General features: G+C 45.5%; 1 protein-coding gene across 9 annotated transcripts in view; it reads left to right on the top strand.

Annotated features, from left to right (window-relative positions):
* Positions 1-21740, top strand: part of RECK (reversion inducing cysteine rich protein with kazal motifs) — a 141152-nt gene that overhangs the window by 116136 nt on the left and 3276 nt on the right. For all 9 annotated transcript variants that reach the window (XM_073332540.2, XM_073332536.2, XM_073332537.2 and 6 more), the window contains one exon: positions 14661-14816. In XM_073332540.2, the coding sequence (XP_073188641.1) occupies positions 14661-14816 (156 nt within the window). The remainder of the gene's footprint in view (positions 1-14660; positions 14817-21740) is intronic.

Raw genomic sequence — 21740 nt, 5'->3', positions numbered from 1 at the left:
TCAATAAGGATAAGTGCAGGGTCCTGCACTTAGCATGGAAGAATCCAATGCACCGCTACAGACTAGGGACCGAATGGCTAGGCAACAGTTCTGCGGAAAAGGACCTAGGGGTGACAGTGGACGAGAAGCTGGATACGAGTCAGCAGTGTGCCCTTGTTGCCAAGAAGGCCAATGGCATTTTGGGATGTATAAGTAGGGGCATAGCGAGCAGATCGAGGGACGTGATCGTTCCCCTCTATTCGACATTGGTGAGGGCTCATCTGGAGTACTGTGTCCAGTTTTGGGCCCCACACTACAAGAAGGATGTGGATAAATTGGAGAGAGTCCAGCGAAGGGCAACAAAAATGATTAGGGGTCTAGAACACATGAGTTATGAGGAGAGGCTGAGGGAGCTGGGATTGTTTAGTCTGCAGAAGAGAAGAATGAGGGGGGATTTGATAGCTGCTTTCAACTACCTGAAAGGGGGTTCCACAGAGGATGGCTCTAGACTGTTCTCAATGGTAGCAGATGACAGAACGAGGAGTAATGGTCTCAAGTTGCAGTGGGGGAGGTTTAGATTGGATATTAGGAAAAACTTTTTCACTAGGAGGGTGGTGAAACACTGGAATGCGTTACCTAGGGAGGTGGTAGAATCTCCTTCCTTAGAGGTTTTTAAGGTCAGGCTTGACAAAGCCCTGGTTGGGATGATTTAACTGGGAATTGGTCCTGCTTCGAGCGGGGGGTTGGATTAGATGACCTTCAGGGGTCCCTTCCAACCCTGATATTCTATGATTCTATGATCTGTCTTCGCCAACCCCATGGTCGGTAGGTTCCTTAAGAGACAGGACCATGTCTACCCGCAGGTATGGCAGCCAGTCCCCACGTGGGACCTTAACCTGGTCCTCTCCAGGCTTATGGGGCCCCCGTTCAAGCCGTTGGCCACCTGTTCCCTCCTATACCTCTCTTGGAAAATGGCTTTCCTCATTGCTATCACGTCGGCGAGGCGTGTCTCCGAACTCAGGGTTCTTACCTTGGAATCACCCTTCATGATCTTCCATAAGGATAAGGTGCAGCTGTGACCTCACCCTGCCTTTCTTCCCAAGGTGGTATCGACCTTCCATATCAACGAGGACATTTTCCTCCCAGTTTTTTATCCAAAACTGCATGCCAGTCGTCAGGAGCAGCGGCTACACTTCCTCGATGTTCGTAGTGCCCTTGCCTTCTACATTGAGCGTACGAAGCCATTCAGGAAAACGACCCAGCTCTTCGTCATGGTGGCGGACCGGATAAAGGGCCTCCCAGTCTCCTCTCAGCGTATCTCTTCTTGGATCATGTCCTGTATCTGTGCTTGCTATGATCTGGCCGATGATCTGACCCTGCCCCTCACCGCTCACTCCACAAGGGCTCAGGCCTCGTTGGTGGCTTTCCTGGCCCAGATGCCAATCCAGGAGATCTGCAGAGCCACTACTTGGTCTTCAGTACATACTTTTGCTTCACACTATGCCATCGTCCGACAAGCCAGAGACGATGTGGCGTTTGGTAGAGCGGTCCTACAATCCACGGTACTTCACTCCGACCCCACCACCTAGGGTAAGGCTTGGGAGTCACCTAATTGGAATCTATATGAGCAAGCACTCAAAGAGGAAAAGACGGTTACTCACCTTTGTAACTTGTTCTTCGAGATGTGTTGCTCATATCCATTCCAAACCCACCCTCCTTCCCATCTGTTGGAGTGGCCGGCAAGAAGGAACTGAGGGGGCACTGGGTCAGCTGGGGCATATATCCAGCACCATGAAGGCGCCACTCCAGGGGGCTCCACAGCCGACCCACTGGGTTTTGCTAGGGTAAAAATTCTCCGACGGCCATGCACGCAGCACACGCACACCTAATTGGAATGGATATGAGCAACACATCTCGAAGAACAACAGTTACAAAGGCGAGTAACTGTCTTTTCCCTCAGAGCCTGGAGAGCTGAAGCCCTCAGCACAGAGCAATGCTGTGGCGCCACCTCCGGTCAGCCCTCTAACCAATCTAGGTCCAGAACACCAAGATCAGCCAGATCTACTTCACTGGTTGCCTCAGCTTCTCCTGAAGTTGCCGGGGAGGAGCAAGAGGGCAATGAGGACTTAATAGAGTGTGACATCCAACTTCCTACCAATATTTCTTCATCGTCCCCGGAGGATACAATCATGCCTCCCCCTACACCGGCGGACGACTGTAAATCTTTCCAAGATCTGTTCAAGCATCTGTTGATTCCCTAGCCATCTGCTTAGAAGAGCTGCCAGAGACACAGCATAAGCTCACAGACATTCTCCATGCCTCTTCTACGGCCAAGATTGCATTGCCTATTAATTCTGCCATTATGGACCCAGCAAAAATGGTTTGGCAGACACCAGCCACAGCCCCACCCTCTTGTAAACATTCAGACAAGAAGTATTACGTGCCAGCTGAAGGGGTTGAGTTCCTCTTCGCTCACCCTAGCCCAAACTCACTGGTTGTGGAAGCCGTTAATCAAAGGGGAAAACAACACCTGTCTCGTACCACCCCTTATGATAAAGACTGGAAATGCCTTCACCTGTTTGGTAGAAAGGCCTATTCCTCAGTGACTCTTCAGTTACGCATCGCTAACTATTCCACGCTATTAGCCAAATCCACTCACAACAATTTTGCACAGATGACTGTTTATTGAGCATCTTCCAACAGACAAAAAAGAACAATACAAAGCGAGCATCTCAGAAGGTCCCCTGATTGCCAGGACAGCCTTGCAGGCATCACTGGATTCTGCAGACACGGTGGCTCGCTCCATCACCATGTCAGTAGTCATGTGGAGGGCCTCTTGGCTCCACCTTTCTGGCTTCCCCAAGGAAATCCAGGCGACAATCGAGGACTTACCTTTTGAGGGATAGAAACTCTTTGCGGACACCACGGATGCAGCCTTGCATCCACTCAAGGACTCCCGTGCCATGCTGAAAACCTTGGGAATTCACGTACCTGATAACAAAAAGGAACGGCACATTTTACACCCAGCGCTTCCATACTGCTCTGTATACCCAGCCGCAGAGATAGTACTATCAATGTCGCAAACAACATCAGCCAAGATGACTACAGACACCAGGGCAATGCCCCACGTCCCAACCATATATTTCTGGACAGGCATTTTGAAGTGTTGATCGAGGGCATGAGAGCCAATCAAATTCCATTGCCACAACCATCTCCCGATTCCAGTCCATTTGGAGACTGCCTAACACCTTTCTATCTGGTCTGGGCAACCATTACATCGGACAAATGGGTTCTGGAAATTATACGCAAGGGCTATGCCATCCCCTTCACCTCTATTCCATCAACCCACCCCCCTTCCCCATCCCTCTTCAGGGACCCTTCTCACAAGCACCTACTACAGCAGGAAATAAATCACCTCCCACAACTCAGTGCCGTAGTACCTGTACCTCCCAAACATAGGAGGACCGGGTTTTATTCACACTCTTTCCTCACCTAAAAGAAAATGGGTGGCTGGAGGCCCATATTGGACTTGCACAAGCGAAACAAGTTTATCAGAACTCAGTATTTCAAGATGGTTACTCTTGCAACCATAATCCTGGCATTGGAGAAGGGAGATTGACTCTTGACCCTCAACCTCCAGGATGCTTATTTCCATGTTACCATACATCCTGCACATAGAAGTTTCCTTTGTTTCACAGTAGGCAACCTGCATTTCCAGTACAAAGAGCTCCCATTTGGACTTTTCACAGCCCCGTGAGTTTTCTCCAAAATCCTCGCTGTGGTCACAGCCCATCTTCGCAGATAGGGAATAATCATATTCCCCTACCTGGATGATCGTCTGTTGAAAGCTTCTACATACCAATGGGCGGTGGACGCTTTGTTGCTCACTGCAACTCTGCTCAGAAGACTAGGCCTACAGATCAATGCCCTAAAATCCACCCTAATTCTGACCCAACAGTTGGAATCCAGAGGTGCCCACCTGGACTGCACCACGGCATTGGCAAGTCTACCCCAACAACGCTTCTTGACATTAACGAACCTCACAGCAACCATACAAAACAGCCCACAGACATCCACCAGGTTATGCCTCCAACTTCTAGGACACGTCAGCAACCATGTTTGTTGTAAAACATGCACGACTTCATATGAAGCACCTTCAGGCATGGCTCCATACAGTATACATTCCTCACAGACATTCCATTCACAAGCAACTGACCATGCCCACCACGATAAAGAACTTGTTATCCTGGTGGACAAACCATTCTAACTTCTGCACAAGGTGTCCCGTTCCAACGACACACCCCATTAGTAACGATAACTACAGATGTGTCTCTCCTGGGCTGGGGGCACACCTGTCCGAACATACCATCCAGGGCAGATAGCCCTCCATGGAGTCCATGCTCCACATAAATCTGTTGGAGCTCCAGGTGGTCCGCAATGCATGCCACCATTTTCTGCCCCTCATTCACAAGAAGACATTGCAGATCCTTACAGACAATTTGGCCACCATGTTTTATATCAATCGCCAAGGTGGGGCATGATCTTACCTGCTCTGCACAGAGGCAGTTCACCTTTGGGAGTGGTGCATCTCCCACAACATAGACCTCAAAGCAGCCTACTTACCAGGAAGCCAAAACAGCACAGTGGCCGAGCTAAGCAGAAACTTCTCCCGGACACACAAATGGGAAATGGGCCGAGAAATCCTCACCACTGTTTTCCAAAACTGGGGTTTCCTCACAATAGACCTTTTTGCAACATCCCACAATATCAAGTGCCCTCAGTACTGCTCCCAGGCAGGACTTGGGGAAAACTCCTTCGGGGATGCCTTCCTCATGAAATGGGAAGCGCCTCTAATGCACGCTTTTCCCCTGATTCCTCTGATATCTCGTGTCCTTTATATGATAAAACAGGACAGATCCCGAGTAATCCTGATCACACCAATGTGGCCCAGACAAACCTGGTTTCACTATCTCAACCAGATCACTGAACATCACTGTGGCCCCTTCCACTCGTACCTCCCCTACTCACTCCAGACTCAAGTCATCCCCATCACCCAAACATCCCAATCCTCCATCTCAAGGCATGGCTAATTTGTGGCTGACACCTCTGGAGGCAGGCTGTTCTAGAGAGGTCCGGGATATTTTGATGAACAGCAGACGATTTGCCACACGAAAAACATATACTCAAAAGTGGCTTCATTTCTCCATATGGTGCAGACAAACAACTCTCCCCTCGAATGGCTCCATTACCCGCAATACTTGAATATATGCTGATCCTAAAAAAATCGGGTCTTTCTATCAGTTCACTCCAGGTACACTTATCTGCAATCACAGCTTTCCATTCCAAAGTAGATGGCCTCACTATTCACACTAAACACTTCCTCAAGGGTATACTGAATACTTACCCTACAGTCAGAGACCCTGCCCCTATGTGGGACCTTAACTTAGTCCTCTGTACCCTCATGGGCAAACCTTTTGAACCTCTGGCTACCTGCTCCTATTACACTTGTCCATGAAAGTTGCCTTCCTAGTCACAATTAAGTCGGCATGACGGGTTGGAGAGCTTGGTGCCCTGATGGTAACTTCACCTTACACCGTATTCCTCAAGGACAAGGTAATCCTTTGCCCACATCTGAAATTCATACCTAATATGGCCTCATCCTTCCATCTCAACCAGCTCATCTACTTACCTGTATTCTTCCCGAAGCTGCACGCTGGCAGCAGGGAAACATCTCTTCACACATTGGACATTCGTAGAGCACTTGTGTTCTATATAGATAGAAGAAAGACATTCAGGAAATCTACCAAACTGTTCATTTCCACAACGGAACAATCTCAAGGACTAACCATTTCCAAACAGCAACTTTCAAAATGGACATCAGAGTGCATCCGATTATGCTACCATGAACACGACCTAGAACCCCTCTCTGGTCTTCACACACACTCCACCAGGGCTATATCCACATCAATAGCCTTTCTTAAAGATACACCCATCATTGATATATGGAAAGCAGCTACCTGGGCATCAGCCCACACCTTCACCAGACATTACGCCATAGAGAAGCAATCAGTTGCTGATGCTCATTTCAGAAAATCAGTGTTATCCACCACTCAGTAAACATCTTCGAAGCCCCACCTTCCACTGAAGGGTACTGCTCCATAGTCACCTAAAAGTGGAGCACCCACAGGGACATTTCTAGAAGAAGAAGGAGGAGGAGGAGGTTATTCACCTGTGCTAAGGCTCAGTCCTCCCTCCAGTCCTTGGTTAGTGCCCCAGCAAGCTGTGATTCCATCCTATGCTCCAGGGCTGAGATGCCTAATAAACCCCACTTGTTGATCTCAATCCATACATTGACTTTTTCAGAAACGGGTAGGAAGGAGCTATCACTTCAGAGATGAGACATAAATCTCCCTCTCCTGGACCCTCAGAGCCGAGACACAAGAGTGTTAGACTCATCCCAAGCTCTGCAGCTGAAGGGCAGCCTTATTATGCCTCAGTATTAGTAATGACGAGCGCCTATGGTACCAGCTAAATCTGCTGCCTGTCCTTTGACGCTGACCTTTTTGGTACCCAGCAGCTTGATACCTGCAGCTCCCACATGTCAGTGGCCAGCATCTTCATGCGTACTGTCCCTTTTTGGAGCTTAAGGTCTATAAGCACAGAAGCCTGGTCTACACTGGAAAATTAGGTCGGTTTAACTATGTTGACGGGGATGTGAAAAATCCACACCCCTGAGTAGTATTGTTAAGCCAGCCTAAGTCCCTGTGTAGACAGTACTAGGTTTATGGAAGAATTCTTCCATCGACCTAGCTATTGCCTCTCCAGGAGGTGGGTTACCTGCACAGATGGGAGAATCCCTCCCATCATTGTAGTTACTGTCTACATTGAAGCGCTACAGCAGTGCCGCTCAGCGGTACAGCTGCACTGTAGACAAGCGCAGAATAGTCTGTGGACCCAGTCAGCAGTGCTACCTAGACCTCCAGTCACCAAAACCACAGTACCAATACAGCTGTTGAGACATCAGCATCATCTACGTCCCTACCCAAGTGCAAGCGATGCAAGAGCATCTTAGCACACCAGAAAGACTAGTCGCACCTGCTGGAGGAGGTGCATTACTTTTAGTCTTCTGACCTTGGACATAATAAAGGCTCAACTCCTTCTCCTTCTCTCCTTCCCCTGCGTGGGTACCACATGGAGTCAGGGAGGGACTCCAGTGATCTCTCTTGAAGCAGTAAAAGGCTTGGGGCTCCGGGACAGGCTCTTTGGTACCCTCCTCTGTGTCAGAACCTAGGAGAAAGAAGGAGCATCGCTCCTCTAGTAAAAGGAATTTTCTGCTAGAAATTCCCAGTAAAAAAGAAGTCCAAGTCACCTCACTGCTCCTGATCTAAAGATGATTTCTTGGCTCAAGTCAGGTATGAGTAGAGCTCTGAGGGAGTGTGATGTCAGAACTCTAGCACCGTCTCAGGAATACCAGAGTATCAGGGACTACCTTGGCACCAAGCACTTTGGTACTGACCCCTGTGATCCCAATCTCTTTAGTACTACTTGCTTTGATGCCAAGTGCATCAATACTGTCTGCACTGAAGTTTATAGCGCCATCATTCTCCATTCTGAAGTAGTATGTGGTCCTGAGGGATCTTCATGTCACTGATGAGCTAGACTCTCCACTGCTTTCTACAGGACTAAATATCTCAACCACAATGCTGATGGCCCTCCACTTTGGCAGTACTGCCTGCTAGTTACATCTCAACTAATGATGCAGCCTAGCAACCCCCGCTTCAGAAGCCCCTCACATTAGGTTTAGAGTGCTATTTCTCTTCATCAGAGTCCCAACACAGTAGGAAATATTCATTGGAGCCCTCTGACTATTTGATCCTTTATTAGTATGAAAGAGGGCTTCATATATACCTAGATTATATGCCTACTGTTCTATTCCCTATATAATCTGGTACCTTCTTCCCTGGCCCCCAGACCCTTTTCCATATAATATTTAATCAGGGCCCTATTGGAACCCCTGGGGTCTTCACCATACAAGGCACCACACTTCATCACCACTTTCCAGGGTTTAGAGCCTCCTCTCCTGCATACTTCCCAGGGAGCTTGGAGTATTAGCTTTGAAGCTCCTGAATCTGACATCTGCTCCCTCTCCCTTACCCCCCAAGGAGTTATCTGAGGAGAAGCGGACAGAATAGCGGACAAAACCAGTTACTATATTCTTTTCTTCCCCAGATAAGGCAGTGGTCACATCTACACCACCTCACAGATGACAAAAGAGCTTCCAAGACCTGCTCAGGCACACAGAAAATCTATTGAAATACCAATGGAAGTGGTACAAGAGAGCTCCTGTAGGCTCTTGAATATTCTTCATGTCTCTGTGCCTGTCATAAACATACAGCTAAGCATAGCCTAGAATTCCTTTGCTTCTGTAACTTGACCCCTCTGCCTTCAGGCAGAGAAAAAAAAACCCTCTAATTGCTCTCAGCAAAAACCTGTTTCCAAGCAGCCAAAAGGAAAGAAAAATTTGTCCTTTTTAAAATCCTGCTGTGCTTTTGGTTCAAAAATGATTCCACTGCTCTGCCACCATGTCAGGGTTCGTTCCCCACTCTGAACTCTAGGGTACAGATGTGGGGACCCACATGAAAGACCCCCTAAGCTTATTTCTACCAGCTTAGGTTAAAAACTCCCCAGGCACAAATTCTCTCTTGTACCTTGGGTTTAAGTAACGCTGCCACCATCAAGTGATTTAACAAAGAACCAGGAAAAAGGACCACTTGGAGTTCCTCTTCCCCCAGCAATCCCCCGCAAGCCCTTACACCCCCTTTCCTGGGGAGGTTTGATGATAATATCCTAGCCAATTGGTTACAAAATGATCAAAGACCCAAACTCCTGGGTCTTGGAATAATGGGAAAATCAGTCAGGTTCTTAAACGAAGGATTTTATTTAAGGGAAAGGTAAAAGAATCACCTCTGTAAAATCAGGGTGGTAAATACTTTACAGGGTATTCAAATTCAAAACACAGAGGATTCCCCTCTGGGAAAAACCTTAAAGTTACAGAAAACAGGAATAAACCTCCCTCTTAGCACAGGAAAAATTTACAAGCAAAACAAAAGATAAACTAATCCGCCTTGCCTGTCTTACCTATATTGGTTTCAATATTGGAGACTTGGATTAGGATGGGTTGGAGAAGATGGATTTCTGTCTGGCCTCTCTCAGTCCCAAACCCCTCCCCCCCCACACACACAAAGAGCACAACCCCCTCCTCCCTGATTTGAAAGTATCTTTTCCTCATTGGTCCTGTTGGTCAGGTGCTAACCCAGTTATCTGAGCTTCTTAACCCCTTACAGGTAAGGAGGAATTCTAGGCTACCCTTAGCTGTATGTTTATGACAGTGCCATTCGTATAGCACTGCCCATCAACGAAGTCCTATTACAGTCATCAAAGCATAGCTGGCAAACATCAGCATCAGGAACTACAACCTCTAAAAAAGGCAGCTAGGAGGTACCAGGTGCCACCCAGACAGTCTCACCTAGTGCCTGGCTTGCCACTGATGTGGCAGCTAGTTAAAGGAGCAAGCAACAACAGCCTCCAGAGATAAAGAAGCAGCTTGATATATTTGGACATAAGAGTTATTCATTTGCCAGCCTGCAATTCCAGGTTGCTAATTATCAGGCATTACTTTATGAATTGCCATAGATTCTCAGACTTTACTGACAAACTCCCACAGAAATGCAGGGTGAGGAGTTAAAATTTTCTGATGGACAGCTAATGTTGGTAGGGAGTTGCTCTATAAACAGTCTGCTGGATTTCTACCCTTGCTCCCCCTGATTTGGGAATCACTTTCATTTTTTCAAAATGTCAGAACCTCATAACACCAAATTTCTGGGTTTTATACACTATCAGATACTACATCTGCCCTCCACCCCCCACCCCATCTCAAGGACCTCACTCATGAGAGACTTGCATCAGGAGACAGAGTCACTTCTGTCTCTTGGTGCAATAGAAGAAATTACTCTACAGTTCTGGGGGAAGGACTTTTATTCTAATTATTTCCTTATAATGAAGAAAAAGGAAGAATGGCACCTGATTCTGGACTTGAGGGGGCCCAACACCTTCATCTGGTGCTTCAAATTCAGAGGCATCCCTAGCCTCCATAACTCCATCATTAGATCCACAAGACTGGCTTAAAGTATCAGGGAGTAGCAGTGTTAGTCTGTATCCAAAAAACAACAAGGTGTACGGTGGCACCTTAAAGATTAACAGATTTATTTGGGCATAAGCTTTCATGGGTAAAAAACCACTTCTACAAGATGTTTACTTTTATATTCTTCGAGTGGCTGTGCATATTCCCACTGTGACAGACCCAGACCAGTGGGATACAGGAATCTGGTAGAAGGCAAATATATTGGCCACTGGATGAACAGTTTTCTGTTTCCTGAGTGACCAGAGCAGGGCTGCACTAGAGCAATCAAGAACCTGCTAGAACCAATTAAGACAGGCATGCTAATTAAGACACCGGGAGCCAATTAAGAACATACTAGAATCAGTTATGGCAGGCAGACTAATCAGAACACCTGGTTTAAAAAGGACCTCCTATTAGTTAGGGGAGGGTGTGCAAGGAGCAGGGAGTGAGAAGGCGTGCTGCTGGAGGACTGAGGAGTACAACCGTGATCAGGCTTCAGGAGGAAGATCCTGCAGTGAGGGTAAAGACGGTGTTGGGAGGAGGCCATGGGGAAGTAACCCAGGGAGTTATAGCTGTCACGCAGCTGTTACAAGAGACACTGTAGACAGTTGCAATCCACAGGGCCCTGGGCTGGATCCCGGAGTAGAGGGCAGGCCCGGGTTCCCACCATCCCCCTCAACTCCCTATTTGAGACAAGAGGAGGTGACCTGGACTGTGAGTCCCACCAGAGGGGAAGGTCCCTGGCCCATCCCCCAACCCACTAGGTGGGTCAGCAGGACTGTGGGATTGTTCTCCTCCCTTTCCCCATGCTGGCCAGTGATGAGGTTAGCTGAGTGAATGGCAGGTTTGAGCCACTAGCAAAAGGTGGCCAAACTGAGGGCTACTGTGAATCTCTGAGGCAAGCAAATCCGCCAATAAGCGCAGGACCCACCAAGGCAGAGGAGGAACTTTCACACCACTTACAGGTAATGCACTGACTGATCTCGGCTAACAATAGAACCTTCTCCAAGCAGTGCATGTTAAAGCGCACGTGCACCCCCTTCTTACCCTTTCACTCAGCATCACTGAATGTCTGAGAGCGAGTCTGTATAAGGGATTCCGTGCTGTCTGCTGCCTTGGTTCTTTTCAACTGCTTGTGCCAAACAGAAATGAACTGTTTCAGTCTGTCGGATCTGGGTGTTTCTCTTATATTTAGTACCTTTAGATAGCTGTTGTGTAAGTTTTAGCATTGGTTGAGTTTAAGGTAGTTTGTAGTTATAGTTATTTTAGTTTACTTTTAGGGTTCAGTTACATGGAATGGCAGAACCAAAGAAGAAGATAGATTTTAAGAGATGCACTTCATGCCCAGCTGTCGTTTAGATGCCTTAAGTGCCTTGGAGTGCCACTCCTCTTCTGGGTGTTCTATTTGTCAGACTTTCACAACCAGCGTGCATAAGGAGAGGCAGAACAGACTGCAGGTACCCCTGCTTAAAGAAGCTGTTGCTGCTAAGCCATCAGGTTCCAGGAGATCATTGGATCTGAAGACTAAAAGTCCTTTTTTGGCTCCAGCTGCCTCATCTAGTAAGGCTAAAGTGACTAAAGAATCCTGCAGATCAGGGTTGTTGTTGGTTCTGGCTCCTGTTCCTGTTTCGTTGGATCCTCCTGTTAAAGTTCTTAGGGTGACAAAGGCTCCATCTGTCCAGTTGGCAGCTAAGGAGCCTATGATCATGCAGACCGTTCTGGCTGTGTTGATGCTGCAGAAAAAGGCCAAGGAGAAGACAGCCACTTTTAGCATTGCCAGATCCTAAGAGTATGTACTGTCATACTCCCCCCATGGCAAATTCTCTGGCAGTTGTTGCAGCCAGTAATAGGTTCAGGTCTTGTCAAGCCCGTGCAACTCCTGCAGATAAAGATGGGGAGAAGGGTGATTCTTCCCTTCTTCTTCTTCTCTAGGAATTAGGGTGGCTAATTACCAGGCACGGATGGCCTGTTAGCAATTCCATTTTGGGAGAAGATGGCTTTGTTTTCTACAAGCACTATGAGATGATCAAAGCAGTTTGTCTAATATGGGTCAAAGATGTCAAATGTGGCAAAGCGTGCTCTCGGGCTTCTTTTGATATTTGACTCTTTGGCTGCACCTGAAACATCATCAAACTACATCTTCATCGCAGTCTCTACTTTAAAAGAAACTGTTCAGATCCAGAACTAAGACAAAGCAATCTGCTACTTCCTCTCCATCTTTGTATAATACATGGCCTCAGATTTGACATTAGGATCAAGACCTGGGGACCAGTTGGCAAGGATATGTCCCTTCCTTTGGAGACAGACTGGCCCATTTCATTGACAATTGGAGGCTTGTGACATCGGGCAAGAGAGTTCTAGAAATAATAGTTACCCCCTTTCCATTTCCCGTACCCTTCCCTTTTCATAGAACCTTCTCACAAGGTTATCCTATCAGAAGTTCAGAAATTTCTCCTAAAAGGTGCCATGGAAGGGAAACCTGAATATCTGTGGGGTGGGGTCAGGGTTTTATTCAAGATACTTCCCGGTTCAGAAGAAAGATGGGGGGTGGGTTCTCTCCAATTTTAGATTTAAAGAAATTGAATAGGTTCATCAAGAAATTTCAGTTTTGAATTCAAACTCTAGCCTCCATATTAGCCCTTGATTTCAGTTATGGATAAGTTCACAACTCTCGATACATATTTAAATATTTCTATCCAGCCAGCTCATCAGAAGTACCTTTCTTTTGTGGTGGCACAAAGACCGTTCAAGTACAAGGTCCTGCCATTTGGCCTTTCTAATAATGCCAAGAGTCTTTACAAAAACACTGCTTTTCTACAGTAGGGGTGCACCTCAGAAAACAGGCTATCTTTGTTTACCCAGTTTTAGACAATTTGGCTGCTTAAAGTCTTCACGCAAAGATGTAGTTTACATTTACAATCTCCCTCCTTACGGATTTGGGACTGCTTCTGAATGTCAAAAAGTAAAATCTTTGCCTGACTCAAGGAATTCATTTAATAGGTTCTATATTGGACTCAGTAGCAGGAAGAGCTTTCCTCACAGAAAAAAGGGTTTCTGAAGAGCGAGCAATGCACTTTAGATATTTGACACTGTCAGCTCCAGAAACTGATTTTCTTTTTGGGTCTGATGGTTTTTATGCAGTGACTACTTACGTTATTCTATTTGCATGCCTCAGAATGAGGTCAGCGCAGCACTGTATGGCTCAGGTTTACAAACTGAATCTGACAGTATTCAGATGTCAGTCACCACGCCTCAGGACAGTCTAAATTTGTTGATGTGGTAGATAGTTAAAATGTTCTCAGAGGTGTTTCGTTCAAACCCCCTTTGCCATCTGTCACAATAACCTCCGACCCATCAGACAATGGATGGGGAGCTCAGCAGGGTTTGCTCACAGTTCAGGGCCACCAGGCATCTCAAGAAAAGAATTTGCATATAAATGTTTTCGAATTAAGAGCCATTCATGAGGCTGTCAGATACTTTCTTCCTCACATAAAGGGATAAGTTGTTCAGGTATCAACAGACAATACAACCATTATATATTACTTCAACAAACAAAGAAGTGCCCATTCTTCCCTGGTGTGTGCTGAGGCAGTCAATCTATAGGACTGGTGCATTCTTCACAATATCTATTCAGGCATCTAACAGGGAAGAGCAGTATGTTGGCAGATTGGCTTATCAGAGACAGTTCTCATGTGCATGAGTGATCCCTGAAGTACCAAGTGGCACAACGGATTTTCTCCAGCTGGGGCTGACTTGATGTAGACCTGACTGCAACCAGCAAAAAGTATCATCTCTTCTGTTCAAGAGTGGGAAGGGACAGTTAGTCCGTATTTGGATGCTTTCCTGTTGCATTAGGGAGAGAGCCTTCTGTATTCTTCCTTCCCTTTCCATTAATTTAGAAGGTGGTGAGGAATATATGTCAGGACAGGGGAAGGATAATACTGATTGCTTCATCTTGGCTGAGACAGCAGTGGCACGTAGACCTGCTTCAGCTGTCTGATGGACTCTGTAAGCATCTTTCTTTGTCTCTACAGTAACTGAAGTTCTTTGAGATGTGTTGTCCAAATGTGTCCCATGACCTGCCCTTCTTCCCCACTACAACAGTGTTGAAGAAAGAGTGGTGGGTGGCCTGCACCACCCTTTATGCCCTTAGTACAGGAGCACAAGGACACTAAGTGAGGTGCATGCACAGGCTCAATAGACGGTGTAGCCAGAAGATTCTGGTCGCAAGCACATTGAGTACATGTGCCCCAAGAGCGAAATATATATGGATACTACATCTTGAACTACAGTTACTGGAAGATAAGTAAGTGTTCTCTTTCCCTTCACTTAAGGCTTAGTCGTTGCTTATATAGACTGGGTTTGATAATTTGGTTTAAAATGGAGTATGTTCAAACAACTTTTTTAGTATGACCTAACCTTATTATTTACATCTCTGAAGAGGACAAATGTAATTTTATTTAATTTTGCATGCATAATAAACTATTCAATCTTTTTCCAGGTAACCAATAAAAAGCCAATAACTGTACTTGAAGTACTTCAAAAAATCCGTCTACATGTTTCAGTGCCACAATGCGATGTGTTCGGATACTTAAGCATAGAATCTGAAATTGTGATTCTCATCATACCCGTTGATCAAAACCCCAAACCGTTGCAGGTAGAATTTATTATTATTTTCTTTTGTCAATACGGTTCCATTTTATTTCAGTACAGGTTGTCATATGTACAATCTGTGCTATGTACCATTTATTTTTACTTTCAACTTACACTTGAAAAGCTACAATGAAAGATGGCAAGAATAAAATGGAATTGAGTTTCATTGTTTTGTACTGGATGATGACTGTTTTGAGACTTCTCTGGTGATTTGTGCTTAAGAGTTTCTATTATAAGGATAAAGGGGATGTGTTTAACAGTTACTGTTTTTGTAAGAGGTTCTGAATGAAGAAGAAGTTGTGGGTATAGCTGTGAAAATAACCAGTATTTGAATTTGGTGCTGAATCAAAAATAAAGTTTAGTTTCAGGTCAAGCAAAATGTTTCATTTAGTTTTTGAGGTTTTTTTTCTTTTCTTTTAATAAAATTGAAGCAACATTTTAAAAACAAAGTCATTTTGAATTAAAAAATTAAATTCTTTCATTTTGACTGTTGGAACTTTTTTTCTTTTATGGCTGAAACAATTTGGCAAATTTGACATGAATTCATGCAGTGTTTTGGTCAACCCAAGTGTGAATTTTTCAGCAAAAAAAGTTCGAAAAACTTCACCCAGCTCTAGTTATGGATGCTAGTGGAGTATGTTGGATCACACAGCAGACTACAGCAAATGGAAGCGAAAATACTACAAACTTTACACTGCTCCATTTTGCTGGAGTGTTTGGTATTTTATCATTTTTAAAAAGGCAATAAAATAATATAAAATTCAATACTTTAGCTTTCTGTGAATTATATCTCATAGCAGATAGATCAATTGAGTAAAATACAAAAGAGTTTTCATTTACAATTTCACAAAGAAAAAATATGATTAGAAGAGTGACTGCCATGCATTTTAATAAATGTGCTTTGGAGTATAAGGTTTTAGTATCGAGCCCTTGGTCTGTTACTTAAAAAATGCATCTGGGTGTGTATGAATGGGTTATACCGTTGTCTGTCTTGATGCTAAATACAGATATGGATTAGGCTGCCACCCAGCTCTATGGGGTGGGTCCTCAGCTGCTGGAAATTGTCATAGCTCCACTGACTTCAGTGGAACCATACTAGCTAAATATCTGCTCCTATATTTCTGGGACCAACACAGTTTTGATAGGATGATCCTCTTACAAAACTAGCTATCAGTGTGCTACAACGTCCCCAAATACTTTTCAGAATATGTTAAAGGACATCAAGTCACAGTGTGCTGCCCCAGCATAACAATGGTGTGACATACCTACTTTGCACTAGCAAAGACATACACACACATGCACACAGCTGGCAACCCTAGAACTCTGTGTGGATTAATAAACCTAGACAAAAGCCGCTGTATTATTTTGCTTGGAGCAACTCAGAACTACAATAAAAACAAGCTTCAAATATGTATTGCATTTCTTTTTCCTGGAACTCTTGCTTCTTTCTGACATTCTGTTGGTTAGGTTTTTGCAAGTCCAAAAAACCACTATCCTTTTGTTAAGCGTCTTTCCCTGCCCTGTTGACAGCACATTTTTATAATGAAGTTCCCTCAGGATTTAGGATTCACGCTGACCGATTGATGCTCTTAACTTGTGCATTAACTTGCAGTATTTTAAAATGAAGGTTAATCTTTAAAATAAAAAAGGGGGGAGTGGGTAAGAAGAAGCAGACTGGAATCCACATTTTCTGCTCGTTCTACAACACAAATATTATTCAGGCAATTTCATTTCCTCAAATTGTTTGGTTTAGTAAAGTCTGCCTCCAATTTCCTTTTTATTTTCCCAAGCTCATATTGTGTATTCAGTTTTGCTTCCTGTATGGGCCAGAGTTAAGTCTGTTCTAAGTGGACAGAATTTGATCAGTTGCATTGAAGTCACACCAGTTTACACTGTAACTGAAGTTGGCTTTATGTCAAAGCTATGTTGTCCAGCCTCATCTATCAAAATACCTATAATTGCTAGCGTTCTCTTGAATTTATCTACTTTGACTGACCATGGAGTGTTTTTTACATTCAATAGTTCACGCTGCAGCTAAATTTCCGTTACAAATCCAATTTCTTCTTCGAGGAGTGTCCCTGTGGTGCTCCACTTTAGGTGTTCTTGCGCCCCTGTGCTTGTAACAGGGGAGTTGTGGTAGCAGTGCATGGTTGGGTTGCACGTGCACGGTTCCCAGCTCGTGCCGCTTCGGGTGGTTATCTAGCACCGTGGGGCAAACCCCCCTCAGTTCCTTCTCTACCACCTTTCACCTGAGTCAGCGCACTTAGCAGCATCTCTATGCCTGCTTTTATTAGAATAGGGTTTTTTTCACAATTTAGACTTCATTCTTGTTGGATTATAGCTAACTTTCCTTCCCGGTTTAATTTTTTTTCTTCCTTTTAAAAAAAAAAAATCTCTCAGACTAGAAAATTAAGTTTCTGTTGTTAGCCATTAGTAGGTTAGAATAGAGTAATTTGTTTTCCCCGGGGGGGGGACACGTTTTCTGAGGGACATGCCCAGTTGCCCAGGTTTTAAATGCTGCCTCATCTGTAGACTTTATGTCCCGGTGTCAGAAGGGCACTCGCAGTGTGTTCGCTGCCTCGGCGAGACACACATCCCTCAAAAGTGCTTGCATTGTCACAATCTAAAAGCCCAAACCAGGAAGGCGAGAGACTTACAATTCAAATTCCTCATGGTAGAGTAGTCTCTCTGGCCAGCATTTGAGCCCGAATCACAGACCCCCGCTGAACAGAGGTCCCCGACAGCTGACAGAGGCTCTTTCTTATCGGCTCACACGAAAGACCACTCTGCCAAGAAGGTGACCAAAAACTGGGCTCCAACTTCTGCGGCTCGGAAATCTGCCAAGAAATGGTGTTCCCAAACCGGCACACTCCATTGGTATTCTCCACTGCCAAAGTAGTGGGACCCTCCAGTACCACGGGTACCATAAGAGCAAAAGAACCTAAGCAGGCTAGCTCAGATGAGGGCAGCAAAGGGAAAACGAAACCCCCTGCCTCAACACCATCAGAGCCGACGAAACATTTGGCACTGAGCAGCTCGGCACCACTGCAGACCTCATGGCGCCATCTGCTGCTGGCATAACACACTCGGTGTGTGCATCAACACCCACAACTTCATCAAAGTAATCTGTATTGAGCGCTCCATCTTAAACGGTACCAATGTTACTGGCACCGCAGCAAATCCTATGCTAGAAGGACCTAATTGGTCACCTCGATGTCGGAATCTCCTATCCTCGGTACCGACGTCATCCGTCTCACCGCTCCATTTAGATCTGCTTCTCCATTATCAAGTGATGAGGGGGATGAGGATGAAGGAGAAATATGCTCCTTTCACCATTCCTCTCCCATCTGTGTACCTACTAGATCAGATCCACCACAGAACAGGGGCTATTATACTGGGTCCAAAGATCAAAAGTGGTATGGACACCCATGGGATGCCACCAATGCTTTTTCAACCTCAGTGGCCTTATTGGATCCCATGGGCAGCATACCCCCCACAACACCACAAACCTTCCAGCCCACTCAGGGTGAGTGCATGTCATTCACCCTCACTTTCAGTACCAGTGACCCTCTGAGCCCCCAGAAGATGTGGCCAAAGAGGAGGAGGAGATTTTGGACCACGAGGTGACACCAGCAGCCAATTTTTCATCATCTTCCCCTGATGACACCATCATGCCCCCACCTCCCTACATGGGGGATGATCTGAAACAATTTCAGGACCTTTTTAAGAGAATGGCAGGCTCATTGGATATATCACTGGAAAAAGTCTAGGAATAACAACATAAACTATTAGATATCCTACAGACTTCAACCTCTTCCAGAATCACTCTACCAATGAATGACGCAATTATGGAACCCGCAAAATCGATTTGGCAGACCCCAACAACAATCCCATCTACATGCAAGAGGTCTGACAACAAATATTATGTGTTAATGAAGGAAACGGAGTTCCTCTTCTCACACCCCACACCAAAGTCTTTGGTGGTGGATGCAGTAAATGAAGTGGGCAGAGAATAATACCCTCAAAAACACACCATATGACAGAGATTGGAAGAGACAAGATTTCTTTGATTGTAAGACCTACTCCTTGGCAACGTTACACCTCAGGATTGCCAATTACAAGGCATTACTTGTCAAATATGACCACTCAAACTACTCAAAATTGTCAGAATTTATTGAATTCATTCCAGAAGAGAAAAGAGAACAGTGCAGGACCATAATCTCTGAAGGACATCTTCTCGCCAGAACAGCATTGCAGGCTGCATTGCACTCTGCAGACACCACAGTGTAGTCTGTAGCCACAGCAATAGTGATGAGGCGAGCATCTTGCTTGCATATCCCTGTGTTCCCCAGAGAGGTGCAATCAGTGGTCAAGGATCTCCCATTCGAAGGTCCTAAATTGTTTGCAGCCAAAGCAGATGAATCTCTCCACACACTTTAAAGACTCAAGGGTGATGTTAAAGTCCCTGGGCATCTACACGCCTAAGAACAAGAAAAAGGAGGGCAAGTATTATGCCTCACAAAGATTCCGGTCTACACCTTACGCGCAATCACACAGACAATATGTGCAACAAGGGCAGAAACAGAGATCCACGAGGAGACGACAGCCTCCACCTCAGCCTTCTATGTTTCAACCACTGCCATCAAGACAGCAACGTTGAGACTTTGGTCAACAGTCCAAGACCCCCACAACTTCAAGTGCTGGAAACACCTGTCATCTCCCAGCCATTCAGAGATTGTCTCACCCCTTTTTACCTAATGTAGCAGACCATCACATCCAGCAGATGCGTACTAGACATAATCAAGTCTGGGTATTCCATCCCATTTATCTCCATCCCCTGTACCGACCTTCCCTCCCCATTCCTCTTCAGGGACCCCTCTCATGAAGATCTACTGCGACAGGAGGTAATCCACCTCATACACCTAGATGCAGTAGAAATGGTACCAACAAAACACAAAGGGAAGGGTTTCTATTCACATTATTTCCTCACCCAAAAAAAAACTGGAGGGTGGAGACCCATTCTCAATTTACGTAGACTCAACAAATTCGTGAAGACCCAATGCTTCAAGGTGGTCACGTTGGCAACCATAAATCCAGCACTAGAAAGGAGGGCCTGATTCTTGGCTCTCGACTTCCAGGACGCACACTTTCATTTAACAATACATCCATCACATCAGAGGCTCTACAGATTTGTTACAGGAGCAGATCACTTTCACTACAAAGTTCTGCCTTTCGGCCTATCCACTGCCCCACGAGTATTCTCCAAGATTCTTGCAGTGGTCGCAGCTTACCTCCGCAGACAGGGAATTATGATATTCCCATAATTAGATGATTGCTTACTGAAAGCATCAACATGATAAGGAGCGCTAGAAGCAAGGTAGCTCTCTTCACACATCTAGGCCTACAAATGCACAAAAATCAACACTAACTCTAATGCAAAAACTAGAATTCATCAGAGCCTACCTCAGTTCTCCAGAAGGTATGACCTCTCTATCTCTCTAGAGTTAATTACTCTAACCAGTCTAATCTCCCCAATGCTAAACAGCCCTCAGCTAATGGTCAGGACTTGCCTACAACTGCTGGGCCACCTGGCTGCAACGACATTTATCATCAAACATGTGAGATTACACATGCAGTGTCTGCAAGCCTGGCTCCAGACAACCTACACTCCATTCAAGCACAACATGAACAAACACCTCACAATACCGAACAAAGTAAAAGACTCGCTACAAAGGTGAATATGACCAGACAATGTTTGGGCCAGGGTCTCCATTGTCCTGAACCCTCCAACAGTGATGATCATGACGGACACCTCACTACTAGGTTGGGGAGCACATCTGAACACTCATACTATCCTGGGCCATTGGTCCCCATCAGAATCCCTCCTACGTATAAAGCTACTGGAACCACGAGCCATTCATAATGTGTGCTCCCATTTCCTGCCCACGATCAAGAACAAGACCATAAAAATCCTCACACAGTGTTGCATGCATGTTCTATATAAACCAGTAAGGGGGGAATGCTCACACTCCCTGTGCACGGAAGCCATGCTACTCTGGAACTGGTGTATCCGTCACAACATCAACATCTCAGCCTCCTACCTACCAGGATGCCAAAACACCACTGCAGATGCACTGAGCAGGAACTTTTCTCAGGACCACAAGTGGGAATTAGACATATGGGTGCTACACAACATATACCAAGACTAGGGGTTCCCAACTATAGACCTCTTTGCAATGGCACACAATGCCAAATGCTCTCAGTTTTGCTCCAGAGCAGGTTTGGGCCATTGCTCCATGGGCTACACCTTTCTTATCAAATGGGATGCTCCTTTCCTATATGCTTTCCCTCCCATCCCTCTCCTATGACGGGTAATACACAAGATCACATTGGACAAGTCCAAAGTCATTGTGATAGCCCCCAGCTAGCCCTTGACAAATGTGGATCCCTTACATTCTCAAAATGGCAGCATGCATACCACACACCCTTCCTCTTGAGCCCTGTCTCCTCTCGCAAGATGCAGGCCAAGTCCTTCATCTGAATCTAGAAAGACTCCACCTCAAAATGTGGCTACTCTATCGCTCCAAGGACCTGAAATGACCTGCTCAGAGGAAGTAAAGGACATTCTACTAAATAGTCGCAGACCAACTACCCATCATACATATTTACACAAATGGATATGATTCTCTACATGGTGCCAAAATAAAAAAATCACAGAGGTCTCCTCCCCGCTACCTTTAATTCTAGACTACATACTAGAACTTAAGAAATCGGGCCTCTCCATGAGCTCAATCAGGTTACACCTCTCAGCCATCACAGCGTTCCACCAGAACACGCTACATTTATCAATTTTTCACTCACCCAGTCACCAAGCGCTTTCTAAAAGGACTCAACAGCATTTACCTTGAAATATGAACCCTATTTCCAC

This window comes from Lepidochelys kempii, chromosome 2 (genome assembly GCF_965140285.1).
Source record: "Lepidochelys kempii isolate rLepKem1 chromosome 2, rLepKem1.hap1, whole genome shotgun sequence".
In the NCBI taxonomy this organism is placed as follows: domain Eukaryota; kingdom Metazoa; phylum Chordata; order Testudines; family Cheloniidae; genus Lepidochelys; species Lepidochelys kempii.
Note: the sequence above shows the minus strand (reverse complement) of the source record. Positions and strands in the feature narration are given on the sequence as shown.